Below are 13,128 nucleotides of genomic sequence, written 5' to 3' on the forward strand. Positions count from 1 at the left end.
CAATCTCTTTATGAATGTTTTGAAGCGTCAAAGTGTCAGTTATGTAGCTGTGTAGTTGTGTCAGTGGAGGGACAGAAATCTCCCAGATTTCATCAAAAAGATCTTCATTTGTGTTCCGAAGATGAACGAAAGTCTGAAATGTCATGAGGGTGAGTAATTAATGACAGAATTTTCATTTTTGGATGAACTAACCCTTTAAGCTTCACAACCTGTACAATTTATCAACAGAGAAGCAGCACTAATGAATAGAAAATAAAAGAAGGCAGGTTCTCGAGAGGCGTTTCCTAATAAATGCAGCACTCATGCACATGGCGCTGAAAAACCTGCGAGATGCAGTGCAACAGTCATCCGTCTGGGGCATGTTTACATAGAAAAACAATTAAAAAGCAGCAGAGTTGAATGCAAAAACGTGTTCTTTGACTCTTATGGTTCGTGTTCACTGCAGTGAGAATGCTAGAGTTTCTTTGCATTGGGGTGTGTCTGTAGCGAGTGTCAATATAAAAACAACCAATACAATACAATCAAAGCATTCAAATGCATTCAAAAATCTTAATTAAATATAGTAATATGTAAGCATGTATGATTTATGCTCTGAATCCAGCAGAAACTTTGAAACACTCATGACAGACCTTACTACCTGAAGCAATTGGCTGTTGAAGCATTTCTCAAATTTATGACACTCACCGTCACTCAGGTTGTAAAATCCCCAGTGTAAAATTAATACACAAAGTGTACATATGAGTCCATCTTGCCGGGTGTTAAAAAGTAACACTGAAGCAGTGTTAAAGTTAATGAGATAATTGATTGATGATTGAGTGATGATTGACAATTAGTGGAGACACCTGATGATAATAAGCAGAATCATTGAAGGAAAGAGAGAAAAAAGGTGTTAATTAATGTTTTATGAATGTTTCATTTCAAGTCACCATGAAAGAGGTCAGCGTTTGCTTTAGTTGGGCTCTTGACTCTTTACCTTTTATTATTAATTGTTCTCTGGCTGCTCCAACTTTGTGTTTGTAAAGCACATACATTTGTTATGATCAGAGGAAATATAATCCGGTCACAATAGAATTTGCAGATCTAATCATCATGTGATGGCCTGATATTGTTTAGAGTCTAAATCTCTGACTGTGTGCTTGATGTGTAGCTTTAGTATTAATGATTGTAGTCCTGTGATTTTACAGCTTGAGATCCAATAATAGTATGACTTTTTTTTTTTTTAAATACTGGATGTCACCAGCAAATCTGGCCATTTCACAATGAGAAAACACAACCATTACGACTGTTCTTCCCAAAGCATTGTAAACCTAAATTGATCAACTTTGGCTCACTGCATTTTTGGGAAAAACAGCTCAGAACATAGTTTCTCTGGCCATAACAAATGTGCTCTACAAACACAAAGTTGGAGCAGCCAGAGATAAATGAATGTTAATAAATAGAGTCAAGAGCCCAACTAAAGGAAATGCTTTTCACCATCATGGTGACTTCAAACTAAACTTTCATTAAAACATTAACATCTAAACATCTGTTAATTCTCAATAAGAACCTTTGTTGATGTATGACAGAAATCAAATCAAACTGGTTAATAATAAGTGTAATAATGTTTAATGGCTGGAAGTCAGTTGTAGTTGTTGTGTCTCTCTCTTTTTCTCTTGTTTCTTCAGTGATTCTGCTTATTATCATCAGGTGTCTCCACTAATTGTCAATCATCACTCAATCATCAGTCAATTATCTCATTAACTTTAACACTGCTTCAGTGTTACTTTTTAACACCCGGCAAGATGGACTCATATGTACACTTTGGGTGTTCATTTAACACTGTGGATTTTACTGTGGAAACAATTTAATTAATTTTTGCTCTGGGTTCTATAACAGGTCTATGTAACAAATCCTGACAACACGCCTGCTGAAAATGTGGAAGTGGAGGTCAATCCTGGAGAGGTCAGAGGTCATACAAGAGCCAATGGCATTGCGAAGGTTACCATCAACACTGCAGACGGAGTGTCTTCCACATTGGGCATCACTGTAAGACCTGCAAACTCAACTAATGTTCAGTCAGGTTCCCTGGTGAACTACTGGAAAATAGATAAGTTCACAGAAGTTAAAAAAAAAAAAAAAAAAAAAAAAAAAGGAACATATTGTACACAGCACATCAGAAAACAATATATTTATTATTGGCAGGCAAAAACCAAAGATCCACAATTAAGAGATGGACAGCAGGCAGTGAAGAACATGACGGCTCAGGCTTATGTTCCCAAAGGCAACTCAAAGAACTACATGCACATTGGCATTGATGCAGAAGAGCTTCAGATTGGTAGTCATATGACAGTCAATCTGAACACTGGACAAAATCAAGGAGCTCAAGATTTCACCTACATGGTAAAGATTATGGTTATTTCTTATTCAGCTGCACCACGAAAATATGAATTTATTTTGTCAATATTTAGACTTTGGACTTTATTTATTTTTTATCCCCAAACTTTAAACGTTACAGCAGCATAAACAACACAATACAAGTAGTAACACTACTACAAACAAATAACAATACAAATATGATAATAATTAACATATATCATTAAATGTAAAAAAATACAATTAAAAAAATAACAATAATAAATATATCTTAATATATATAAATATTTGGGCAACCTCAGTGTTAAGATAAGCTAACATTAAAAAGTCTAACCACTGTTGGAACAAAGGATCTCCGAAAGCGCTCCTTGTTACACTGGGGGTGCAAAAGTCTCTGACTAAAGGAGCTACCCAAGGTCCCAGCTGTCTCATACAGAGGGTGGGAGATGTTGTTCCAGATGTTTGATAACTTAGCCAACATCCTCCTCTCACCCACCTTCTTCACTGAATCCAGAGAACAGCCCACAATTGAGCTGGCCCTCCTGATCATTTTATTGAGTTTTTTCTTATCCCTCTCCGTAATTCCACCACTCCAGCAGACTACCACAACTTTTGTTTGAAACCATATGAATGTCATAAATACTGTTAACTCGTCTGCCTCATTTTCAGATCTTGAGTAAAGGTCAGATCATTCAAGCAAAAAGGTTTAAAAGGAGAGGACAAGCTCTAGTGGCTCTGTCTCTACCTGTAACCAAAGACATGGTGCCGTCCTTCCGCTTCGTGGCTTATTACCATGTGGGCTCGTCTGAGGTGGTTTCTGATTCAGTCTGGGTCGACGTGAAGGACACATGCATGGGAACGGTGGGTCAACTATCACAAGAAATGGCTGATGTGCTAATCAACTGGATCTGTTTTACTGACGCATCATCTCTCGTTTTAATGACAGCTCAAGCTTCAGGTCAAGAAAAGCGACTATGGCCCGGGAGATGAGGTCAAACTGCAGATAACTGGAGATCCAGGAGCTCGAGTTGGGCTGGTGGTGGTTGACAAGGCTGTGCATGTCCTTAACAAGAACAGACTCACTCAGACTCAGGTGAAGTATGTTCCTCAGACATAATGGCACAATCAGTGATTTAAAACATATATAACTGGTGTCTTCTTGTGCCTCTAGATTTGGAACATTATAGAGCAACATGACACGGGCTGTACAGCAGGAGGTGGAAAGGACAGTATGGGGGTTTTCAGTGATGCAGGTCTGATGTTTGAGTCACACACCGCAGGAGGAACCAACACCAGAATAGGTTTGTTGTTATTATTATTTCTTTCCGCTAATGAAAATATTATTGTATTAGCTTTATTTTCCTGAGCAAAAAAATATATAATTTTGTCACATACAGAATAATTTTGTTACCTGAGCATCCAAATGCACAAATATTTTAATAACATGAGCTGACTTGAATTAAGAAAGTGATCAGCGTGATTGATATTTAAAATGGTATTTTTGAAAAAAAAAAAAATAAATAAATAAAATAATAAAAAATAAAAATAAAATATATATATATATATATATATATATATATATATATATATATATATATATATATATATATATATATATATATATACATATATGTAATATATATATATATATATATATATATATATATATATATATATATATATATATATATATATATATACAGTGGGTACGGAAAGTATTCAGACCCCCTTCAATTTTTCACTCTTTGTTATATTGCAGCCATTTGCTAAAATCATTTAAGTTCAATTTTTTTGCCTCATTAATGTACACACAGCACCCTATATTGACAGAAAAACACAGAATTGTTGACATTTTTCAGATTTATTAAAAAAGAAAAACTGAAATATCACATGGTCCTAAGTATTCAGACCCTTTGCTCAGTATTTAGTAGAAGCACCCTTTTGATCTAATACAGTCATGAGTCTTTTTGGGAAAGATGCAACAAGTTTTTCACATCTGGATTTGGGGATCCTCTGCCATTCCTCCTTGCAGATCCTCTCCAGTTCTGTCAGGTTGGATGGTAAACGTTGTTGTGAAGCCACTCCTTTGTTATTTTAGCTGTGTGCTTAGGGTCATTGTCTTGTTGGAAGGTAAACCTTCAGCCCAGTCTGAGGTCCTGAGCACTCTGGAGAAGGTTTTCATCCAGGATATCCCTGTACTTGGCCGCATTCATCTTTCCCACGATTGCAACCAGTCGTCCTGTCCCTGCGCTGAAAAACACCCCCACAGCATGATGCTGCCACCAACATGCTTCACTGTTGGGACTGTATTGGACAGGTGATGAGCAGTCCCTGGTTTTCTCCACACATACTGCTTAGAATTAAGGCCAAAAAGTTCTATCTTGGTCTCATCAGTCCAGAGAATCATATTTCTCACCATCTTGGAGTCCTTCAGGTGTTTTTTAGCAAACTCCATGCAGGCTTTAATGTGTCTTGCACTGAGGAGAGGCTTCCGTCGGGCCACTCTGCCATAAAGCCCCGACTGGTGGAGGGCTGCAGTGATGGTTGACTTTCTACAACTTTCTCCCATCTCCCGACTGCATCTCTGGAGCTCAGCCACAGTGATCTTTGGGTTCTTCTTTACCTCTCTCACCAAGGCTCTTCTCCCCCAATAGCTCAGTTTGGCCGGACGGCCAGCTCTGGGAAGGTGTAACAATGTTCTTTCACTCAGGAAGGAAGAGGACAGGGTCGGCTTTGACTACTGGCTGCTTTTATTGTCACAAAAATAAGAAATAACAAAAAGGGTGCAGAACAGCACAAAAACAATCATCAAAAGAAATCTTTGCTTCCAAAAGCGTCGGGGAGTACAGCAGCCAGTAGTCCTTCTCTCTCTCGCTCGCTCCTGTTTCTCCTGGTGTCTTATACTCTCTCCACGCCAATTACTGAAACAAGAGACAGGTGTTTGTTATTTGCGCCTAACCCACTCACAGACCGCGTTTCTCCTGACGCTCTCTCCCGCTGCCGACCTCGCTGAACCCCCATTTGAACACCCGGCCTGTGGACCACCTTGAACTTAAAAGGCTGTAAAGCTAGATATCGCACGTTGGTATCCTTCATGAGATGGAGCCATTGCAGAGGGGCGTGATCCGAACAGAGGGTGAATTCCCGTCCCAGGAGATAATAGCGGAGGGTGAGCATGGCCCACCTGATGGCCAAACACTCCTTCTCCACAGTGCTGTACTTAGTCTCTCTCTTAGAGAGCTTATGACTAATGTACAGCACCGGCCGTTCCTCCCCCTCTATCTCCTGGGCCAGGACTGCACCCAGCCCCCTGTCCGATGCGTCAGTCTGCAACACAAAAGGGAGAGAAAAATCAGGAGAGTGAAGCAACGGCCCGCCACACAGAGCAGCCTTTACCTGGGTAAACGCCTGCTGGCACAGCTCCGTCCATTGAACCGTATCAGGTGCCTCCTTTTTAGTAAGATCAGTCAAGGGGCTGGTGAGGTCCGAATAATTAGGTACAAACCTCCTATAATATCCCGCCAGCCCCCAAAACTGTCTTACCTCCTTTTTGGTCTTGGGGCGCGGACAGGTCGCAACTGCTGCAGTCTTGTCAATTTGGGGACGCACCTGTCCATGCCCCAAGTGGAAGCCCAGATACTTTACTTCCACGCGCCCAATTGCACACTTCTTCGGGTTGGCCGTGAGCTCGGCCCCCCTCAGCGACTTTAAGACAGCCCTCAAATGCTGCATATGCCTCTGCCAGTCATTACTAAATATAATAATATCATCTAAATAGGCAGCAGCATATGCAGCATGGGGCCGTAGCACCCTGTCCATCAGCCGCTGAAAGGTAGCCGGTGCCCCAAACAGCCCAAGCGGAAGTGTAACAAATTGGTGTAATCCAAATGGCGTCGTGAAAGCTGTTTTTCTCGGGATAATGGAGACAAGGGGATCTGCCAATAACCCTTTGTTAAGTCCAATGTCAAATAAAAATGAGCCGTACCAAGCCGGTCAAGCAATTCATCAACCCGTGGCATTGGATACGCGTTGAATTTCGACACAGCATTCACCTTGCGATGATCCACACAGAACCGCACTGAGCTGTCTGTTTTAGGAACCAAAACTATTGGGCTCGCCCAGTTACTGTTGGATTCCTCTATTACTCCCATTTCAAGCATTGCCCCTAATTCTTCCTGAACTATTTTTTTCTTGTGTTTAGGTAGTCGATATGGCCGGCTGCAAACCACCCTCTGTTATACAGCCTGCTCTGTTTGTCCTGGGCCTGTAACAAATTCTCCATAGACAGCCGCCCCAAAGTGTGGAATTTTGTTCTCAGGTCCAGCACATACTGAATTCCGTTTTTTGATTGAGACAGTCCGTCCTCCCAAGCCTCTCTTATGACGTCTAACACCCCTCTGGGCTGACGGCCATAGAGAAGCTCGAAGGGGGAAAACCCCGTGGAGGCTTGCGGGACCTCTCACACAGCGAACAACAGAGGTTCCAACCATCTATCCCAATTTTTGGCGTCTTCCTGCACGAATTTACGAATCATTGTTTTAAGCGTGCGATTAAAACGTTTGACCAGCCCGTCATTTTGTGGGTGAAAGACGCTGGTGCGAATCGATTTAATGCCCAATAATTCGTAAAGTTCGCGTAACGTACGTGACATAAACGCCGTGCCCTGATCAGTGAGGATTTCCTTGGGAATTCCTACTCAGGAGATTAAAGAAAACAGTGCGTCAGCAACACTCTTAGCGGAAATGTTGCGAAGAGCCACTGCTTCCGGATATCGTGTTGCATAATCCACAATGACTAATGCAAAACGATGTCCTCGTGCTGATTGCTCTAATGGCCCGATGAGGTCCATGCCAATTCTCTCGAAGGGGACCTGCATTAATGGGAGGGGGCGCAAAGGCGCTTTTGGGGTGGCCGGTGGATTTACCAATTGACATTCACGACAAGACGCGCACCACCTGTGCACATTCTTGTGAATGCCTGGCCAAAAAAATCGGGTCATGAGGCGATTTAGTGTCGTCCCCTGTCCTAAATGACCAGCCATCGGATTAGAATGAGCTGCTTGGAAAAGCATTTCCCTGCGGCTCCTAGGCACTAACAACTGGGTTGTATCTTCTTTTGTTTGAGCATCTTGGGTCACTCGATACAACCTATTTTTTATAATTGCAAAATCTGTATAAGTAAGCGGTTGTCCAGGATGGAGAGGCTGACCGTCGATGGTACTGACCTGTTCAAACGCACATTTCAGCGTCTCATCCTGAGACTGCTCCAGGAGAAAATCATCGTGCTCCGAGAGAATAAGTCTCTCGATTTCACTCTGTTCCCCTGAGGCAGTACCCAGTGGTCCTGATTCAGTCTCTCCCACCTGCACACTCGCGTTCCCCTCCAGTGCATTCTTTCCCCAAGAGGCATCCGTACATAAAGCCCCCAATAATTCTGTAAACGCTGGCCAATTAGTTCCCAAAATTAACGGATGCCGGAGGTGCGGATTAACTGCCACCTCAACACTATGCTTTTGACCCCGAAATTGAATAATGACTGGCACAATAGGATATTCCATCACATCCCCGTGCACACACCGCACCTTAACCATGCGGCTTGTATCCAATGTCCCGGATTGTATCAGACTTTGATGAATCGAGGTTTGGTTACATCCTGAATCCACTAAAGCCTGATGGGTACTCCCCTTGATACTCACAGGTATTTGGTACCACCCAGCTTGACCAGGGGCAGCCTGCGGGACATCCGGGACCCGGATCATTGTCCCCACCTCCATAACCGGACACCTGTCAATAAAATGGTCCGGGTCCCCGCAACGCCAGTAAGCCGGTCCAGACCTCCCCGCCGCTCCAGTGGCAGGTAGTGGACAGCTGACTTGGAGAGAGCGGAGAAACAGGAGCGGGGTCCAACCCGCCCGGTGCCAATCCCGCCCCCCTGGGCAGGACTCGTGGCGCCGAATACACAGTCTGGTTATTCCCGCCCCGCCCCCGGGGTGTGACTCGAGGAGGGCCGGGTGGACGGGACCTGTGTAGACGGACAGGTCGAGAGAGAGAAGGAGGGGGAACAGAAGGAGAGAGAGAGACAGATGGAAGGGGTTCGCCGACCCCGGGGCACGCCACCATGTGGTCCTCCGCGAGATGTATGGCCGACTCCAGCGATGTGGGGCGGTGGCACTGGACCCACTCGGCGGTTCTCCTTGGGAGCCGAGTGATGAACTGCTCCAGTACCATGCGATCGATGATGCTCTCTATGTCACCTCCGTCGGCCATCAACCATTTGCGGCAGGAGTCCCGGAGCTGTTGGGCCATCACAAAGGGCCGCTGGAGAATGGCCCTCTTTAGGTCGTCAAAGATCAGGAGGTTCTGCACCGGAAGCTGCTGCGCCACTACCTGGGACTCCCCGGAGAGCAGTGGGACCAGGCACATTGGCCACTGGCCCCGTGGCCAGCCATAGACCTCGGCTGACGTCTCGAACAGTTCCAAGAATACCTCCGGGTCGTCCTCAGGCCCCATTTTGTTGAGTGTGTGGTGGGCGGGGCAGCATGCTGGACGGTGGCTTCCGGCCGAACCTCCCGATCCATCCAGCTCCGGAACCTCTCTTCCTGCTGGGCCTGGAGGATGGCCTGGAACCGCCTCTCCTGATTTTGTAATGAGGATGTAATGAGCTCCGCAAATGGTGCAGTGGAGGTCCCTGACACGGCGGCGTCATCCATTTCCCGTCCCGGGTTTCGGCACCAGTGTAACAATGTTCTTTCACTCAGGAAGGAAGAGCACAGGGTCGGCTTTGACTACTGGCTGCTTTTATTGTCACAAAAATAAGAAATAACAAAAAGGGTGCAGACCAGCACAAAAACAATCACCAAAAGAAATCTCTGCTTCCAAAAGCGTTGGGGAGTGTAGCAGCCAGTAGTCCTTCTCTCTCGCTCGCTCCTGTTTCTCCTGGTGTTTTATACTATCTCCACGCCAATTACTGAAACAAGAGACAGGTGTTTGTTATTTGCGTCTAACCCACTCACAGACCGCGTCTCTCCTGACGCTCTCCCTCTGCAGACCTCGCTGAACCACGCCCCCCTTGCCACAGAAGGGTTCTGGTCGTCCCAAACATCTTCCTTTTAAGGATTATGGAGGCCACTGTGCTCTTAGGAACCTTAAGTGCAGCAGAAATTTTTTTGTAACCTTGGCCAGATCTGTGCCTTGCCACAATTCTGTCTCTGAGCTCTTCAGGCAGTTCCTTTGACCTCATGATTCTCATTTGCTCTGACATGCACTGTGAGCTTTAAGGTCTTATATAGACAGGTGTGTGGATTTCCTAATCAAGTCCATCAGTATAATCAAACACAGCTGGACTCAAATGAAGGTGTAGAACCATCTCAAGGATGATCAGAAGAAATGGACAGCACCTGAGTTAAATATATGTGTGTCACAGCAAAGGGTCTGAATACTTAGGACCATGTGATATTTCAGTTTTTCTTTTTTAATAAATCTGCAAAAATGTCAACAATTCTGTGTTTTTCTGTCAATATAGGGTGCTGTGTGTACATTAATGAGGAAAAAAATGAACTTAAATGATTTTAGCAAATGGCTGCAATATAACAAAGAGTGAAAAATTTAAGGGGGTCTGAATACTTTCCGTACCCACTGTATATTATGTATATATTAGTAAATATATTGTCACATTTTTTTCAACATATGAAAGTGGCAATTCCTTATGTATTATTTAATATATTGTAATATATTATTCTGTATATTTTCAATATATAGTTAAAAATTAATATATTAATTATTCATATATTAGGGAACATATTGTGTTTGCATATGGGCTGGTCTTAAGGCGGTGGCTGGAAGTCATGAACTACCTGATATTCCGAATATCAAATTTGTGTAAATGAATGTGTTTTGTTGTTTAAAAACCTTTATACAGGTTTTTTTAGATAGTTTTGAAGGAAAATAATACCAGTTTATACTGAATATATCCTTCATAATTATTAACTTTGATTTGCATTGGTGTGATACACACACAGAACCAGTTTGGTAATTGCCTTAGGCCAGTGCACAATTGCAGTAACGCCATTTTGGACAGCGGCGGGCTGAAACTTGGAGATGGAAGGTTGAATAAGTGTTGCCAACTTAGTGACTTTTCAGACCCCTTTTGTGACTTTTTTCCAAGAAAGCGCATTGTGACGAATGTACTGATCTAGCTTCCGAGACTCCCGGCGCTGCCGCATGAGTGCAAGATCTTGCTTTCCTGACGTAGGCGTACCTGCGTCTGCTCTGTTCAGTGAGTGGCTGAGAGGAGCAGCACATTCAGTTGAGGATGTCAGAGAACAAATAAAATAGATACTATTGTTTATTGATTGATTTATTTGTTTATTTAACAGAGACAATGCAGTATAACCTTGCTACAATTTCAAGCAGCCGATGCTCCACATGCAGACTTCTAGCCAAAGGCTAATTTGCAGCCCCAGTCCCTGGTTAGGCTTTTTAACAACAGTTGAACAATAATCACACAAAAAAACTTTGCAAAAAATAAAAAATATAACAATAATAAAAAAGCTGAGACTGTGCATGACCATCAGTGTTCACAAACCTGCTTTTGTTTGAACCTCTTTTTAAAATTTATTTGAAAAATGTTTAACTCTGTTTGCATTTTCAGTTCAGCTGGCAGGCTGTTTCAAAACAGTGTACCTTGAACTGAAAATGTAGATTGTGCAAATTTAGTTTTTCTCTTTGGTATTGTGCAATTTTGATTAGTTGCCCTTCTATAGGGACCCTTCTATAGCCTCCTTTCGCATCAGAGTCTCTACTTCTTGTGCCAACACCAGAGCCTGCTTGTGGCCCACCACTGTGGGTAGAAACCCACTGAATCAGGGTGACCATGTTCTGAATTGAACAGCATTCCCTTTTTATCATCATGCAGGACCCACTGAGATACATTTGACAGACACTACTCAGGGAACCAGCCTCTCAGGGCTGGCCTCTGGTGTATTTTGGGCAGCCAGCACAATGCCCTGAAGCGGCATTCCGGCAGGGAACAATTGGCTTGGCTACCTCAGAGTGTGCAAGCAACCCTCGGGTGACTCGCAGGGGAAATACTGCACCGCAGAGCGCCCCCCTGAGGGCACAAAAAAGGCAGACGGGCACCATATAATGAGGTGAATGCCGTCTGGCTTCAGAGAGGAAAAACTACTCAGGGAACCAGCCTCTCGAGGCTGGCCCCTGGTGTGTTTTGGGCAGCCAGCACAATGCCCTGAATCGGCACACCGGCAGGGAACAACTGGCTTGGCTGTCTCAGAAAGCATTGGCTGGTTGGCAGAGCGCCCCCCTGAGGGCACCGAAGAGCAGACAGGCACCGTATAATGAGGTGAATGCCTTCTGGCTTCGGAGTGGACCACCCTCAGTATCCTGATACCTCTGGCATCAGGATTCTTCGACGAAGCTCTTAGCAGCAATGATGGTCCTCAGATCCGTCTTGTCCTTCAAGGACTTCGCCTGCGAGCATTGCCCCGCCTCCCAGCTCCTTGAAGGGGGAGTACGGGTAGCAATGCTCTGTCTGGTGTTGTCTGTATGCAGAGTTCGTACTCAGCCTCGACTGCTCCCGCCTAGAAACCGCAGAGACACTTTGCCCACCAGTGCGGATGTAATATTAAGTGGCTTGGTGGGCAGAGTCAGGGCTTTAAGGAACGATACAGACTGAGGGGACAGATGGCTCGCAAGCGTCTCTTCCACCCTTGGCATCGCCCCATAACCGTGCCTTCCCATACCTGAGACATCACTGTATGATGTAAATGTACGGTATGAAACAGGCTTATTCCACGACCCCGACACCTCAGTGTGGAGGTCGGGAAAAAACGGTAAGCCGCGACGTAGAGGTTGAGCTGATCTGATGGAAAAAACTTACATCTAATTTGTCTTATGACTTGCAGATCTTGTTTCTCGGTTGGCCATACAATATTAAAATCCAAGCACGAGTCAACACCTCCACGAACTCTTCACTAACAGGAAAACTGAAGTGGCGAGTCTTCCGCTTCACCTGTTTCCACACTAACAATATCCAACTCCTCAGAACTAGATGACATCAGTGCGGCTGCCTCAACTGGAGCGGAAAACTGCAGCGCGTGCTTTCTGACTCTGAAAAGAGACATTAAATCCAACAGGTGAGGGCTGAGATAGGGCAGCGCCCATCTCTAAACCCTCTGTTAGATTCATTTGCGAACCCCACGACATCAGGCGCCGGTCTGCCTCGGCAGAAGCGGAACCCAAGCCGCGAGAAACGCGAACCGAGCTGCCCTCCTCAAAGAGGGCTCAGCGGGAGCGCAGCCTCATGAAGAAGATCACAATGCTCACAAGCAGCTTCCTCAAAAGCTGCCTGGGCATGCTGCACTCCCAAACAAACAACACACATCTGGTGTGTATCTCTGCCCGAAATGCAGGAATAAACACACTTTCTGAATTGCTGTTAGCTCACCATAACATAGTTGGTAGACAGACAACAATAAATAGGACAAAACGATTTCACATGTAGCGTTTGCTGAAAACACATTGGACTGATTTCATACGTGCTTCACAACGCAATCATGCAGAGGCATTTCCACAGCAATTGACGCAGCGTGAGTTCCCTTGAAAGGGAACAGCTGCAGCATTATTTAGACACACACAGTTATAAAAAATCAGCACATCAATCTCAACAATGGTGGCAATAAAACTGCATAATTTATTTATGCTGCAGTGCATCCTGGGAGATTTGCACTATGCTGGCATCCAGCATGCATTGCAACATTAA

The 13,128-nt window shown here is 44.3% G+C and overlaps 2 protein-coding genes across 3 annotated transcripts in view; one reads left to right on the forward strand and one right to left on the reverse strand.

Annotated features, from left to right (window-relative positions):
* Positions 1 to 13,128, reverse strand: part of LOC125271359 (complement C3-like) — a 731,185-nt gene that overhangs the window by 179,413 nt on the left and 538,644 nt on the right. The window lies entirely within an intron of this gene.
* LOC125271349 (complement C3-like) overlaps positions 1 to 13,128 on the forward strand; it is a 118,898-nt gene that overhangs the window by 30,013 nt on the left and 75,757 nt on the right. For both annotated transcript variants that reach the window (XM_048195412.1, XM_048195411.1), the window contains exons 11-15: positions 1,876 to 2,025; positions 2,182 to 2,379; positions 3,022 to 3,213; positions 3,299 to 3,445; positions 3,524 to 3,653. In XM_048195412.1, the coding sequence (XP_048051369.1) occupies positions 1,876 to 2,025; positions 2,182 to 2,379; positions 3,022 to 3,213; positions 3,299 to 3,445; positions 3,524 to 3,653 (817 nt within the window). The remainder of the gene's footprint in view (positions 1 to 1,875; positions 2,026 to 2,181; positions 2,380 to 3,021; positions 3,214 to 3,298; positions 3,446 to 3,523; positions 3,654 to 13,128) is intronic.

Source organism: Megalobrama amblycephala, linkage group LG7, assembly GCF_018812025.1.
Source record: "Megalobrama amblycephala isolate DHTTF-2021 linkage group LG7, ASM1881202v1, whole genome shotgun sequence".
NCBI classification, from domain to species: Eukaryota; Metazoa; Chordata; class Actinopteri; order Cypriniformes; family Xenocyprididae; genus Megalobrama; species Megalobrama amblycephala.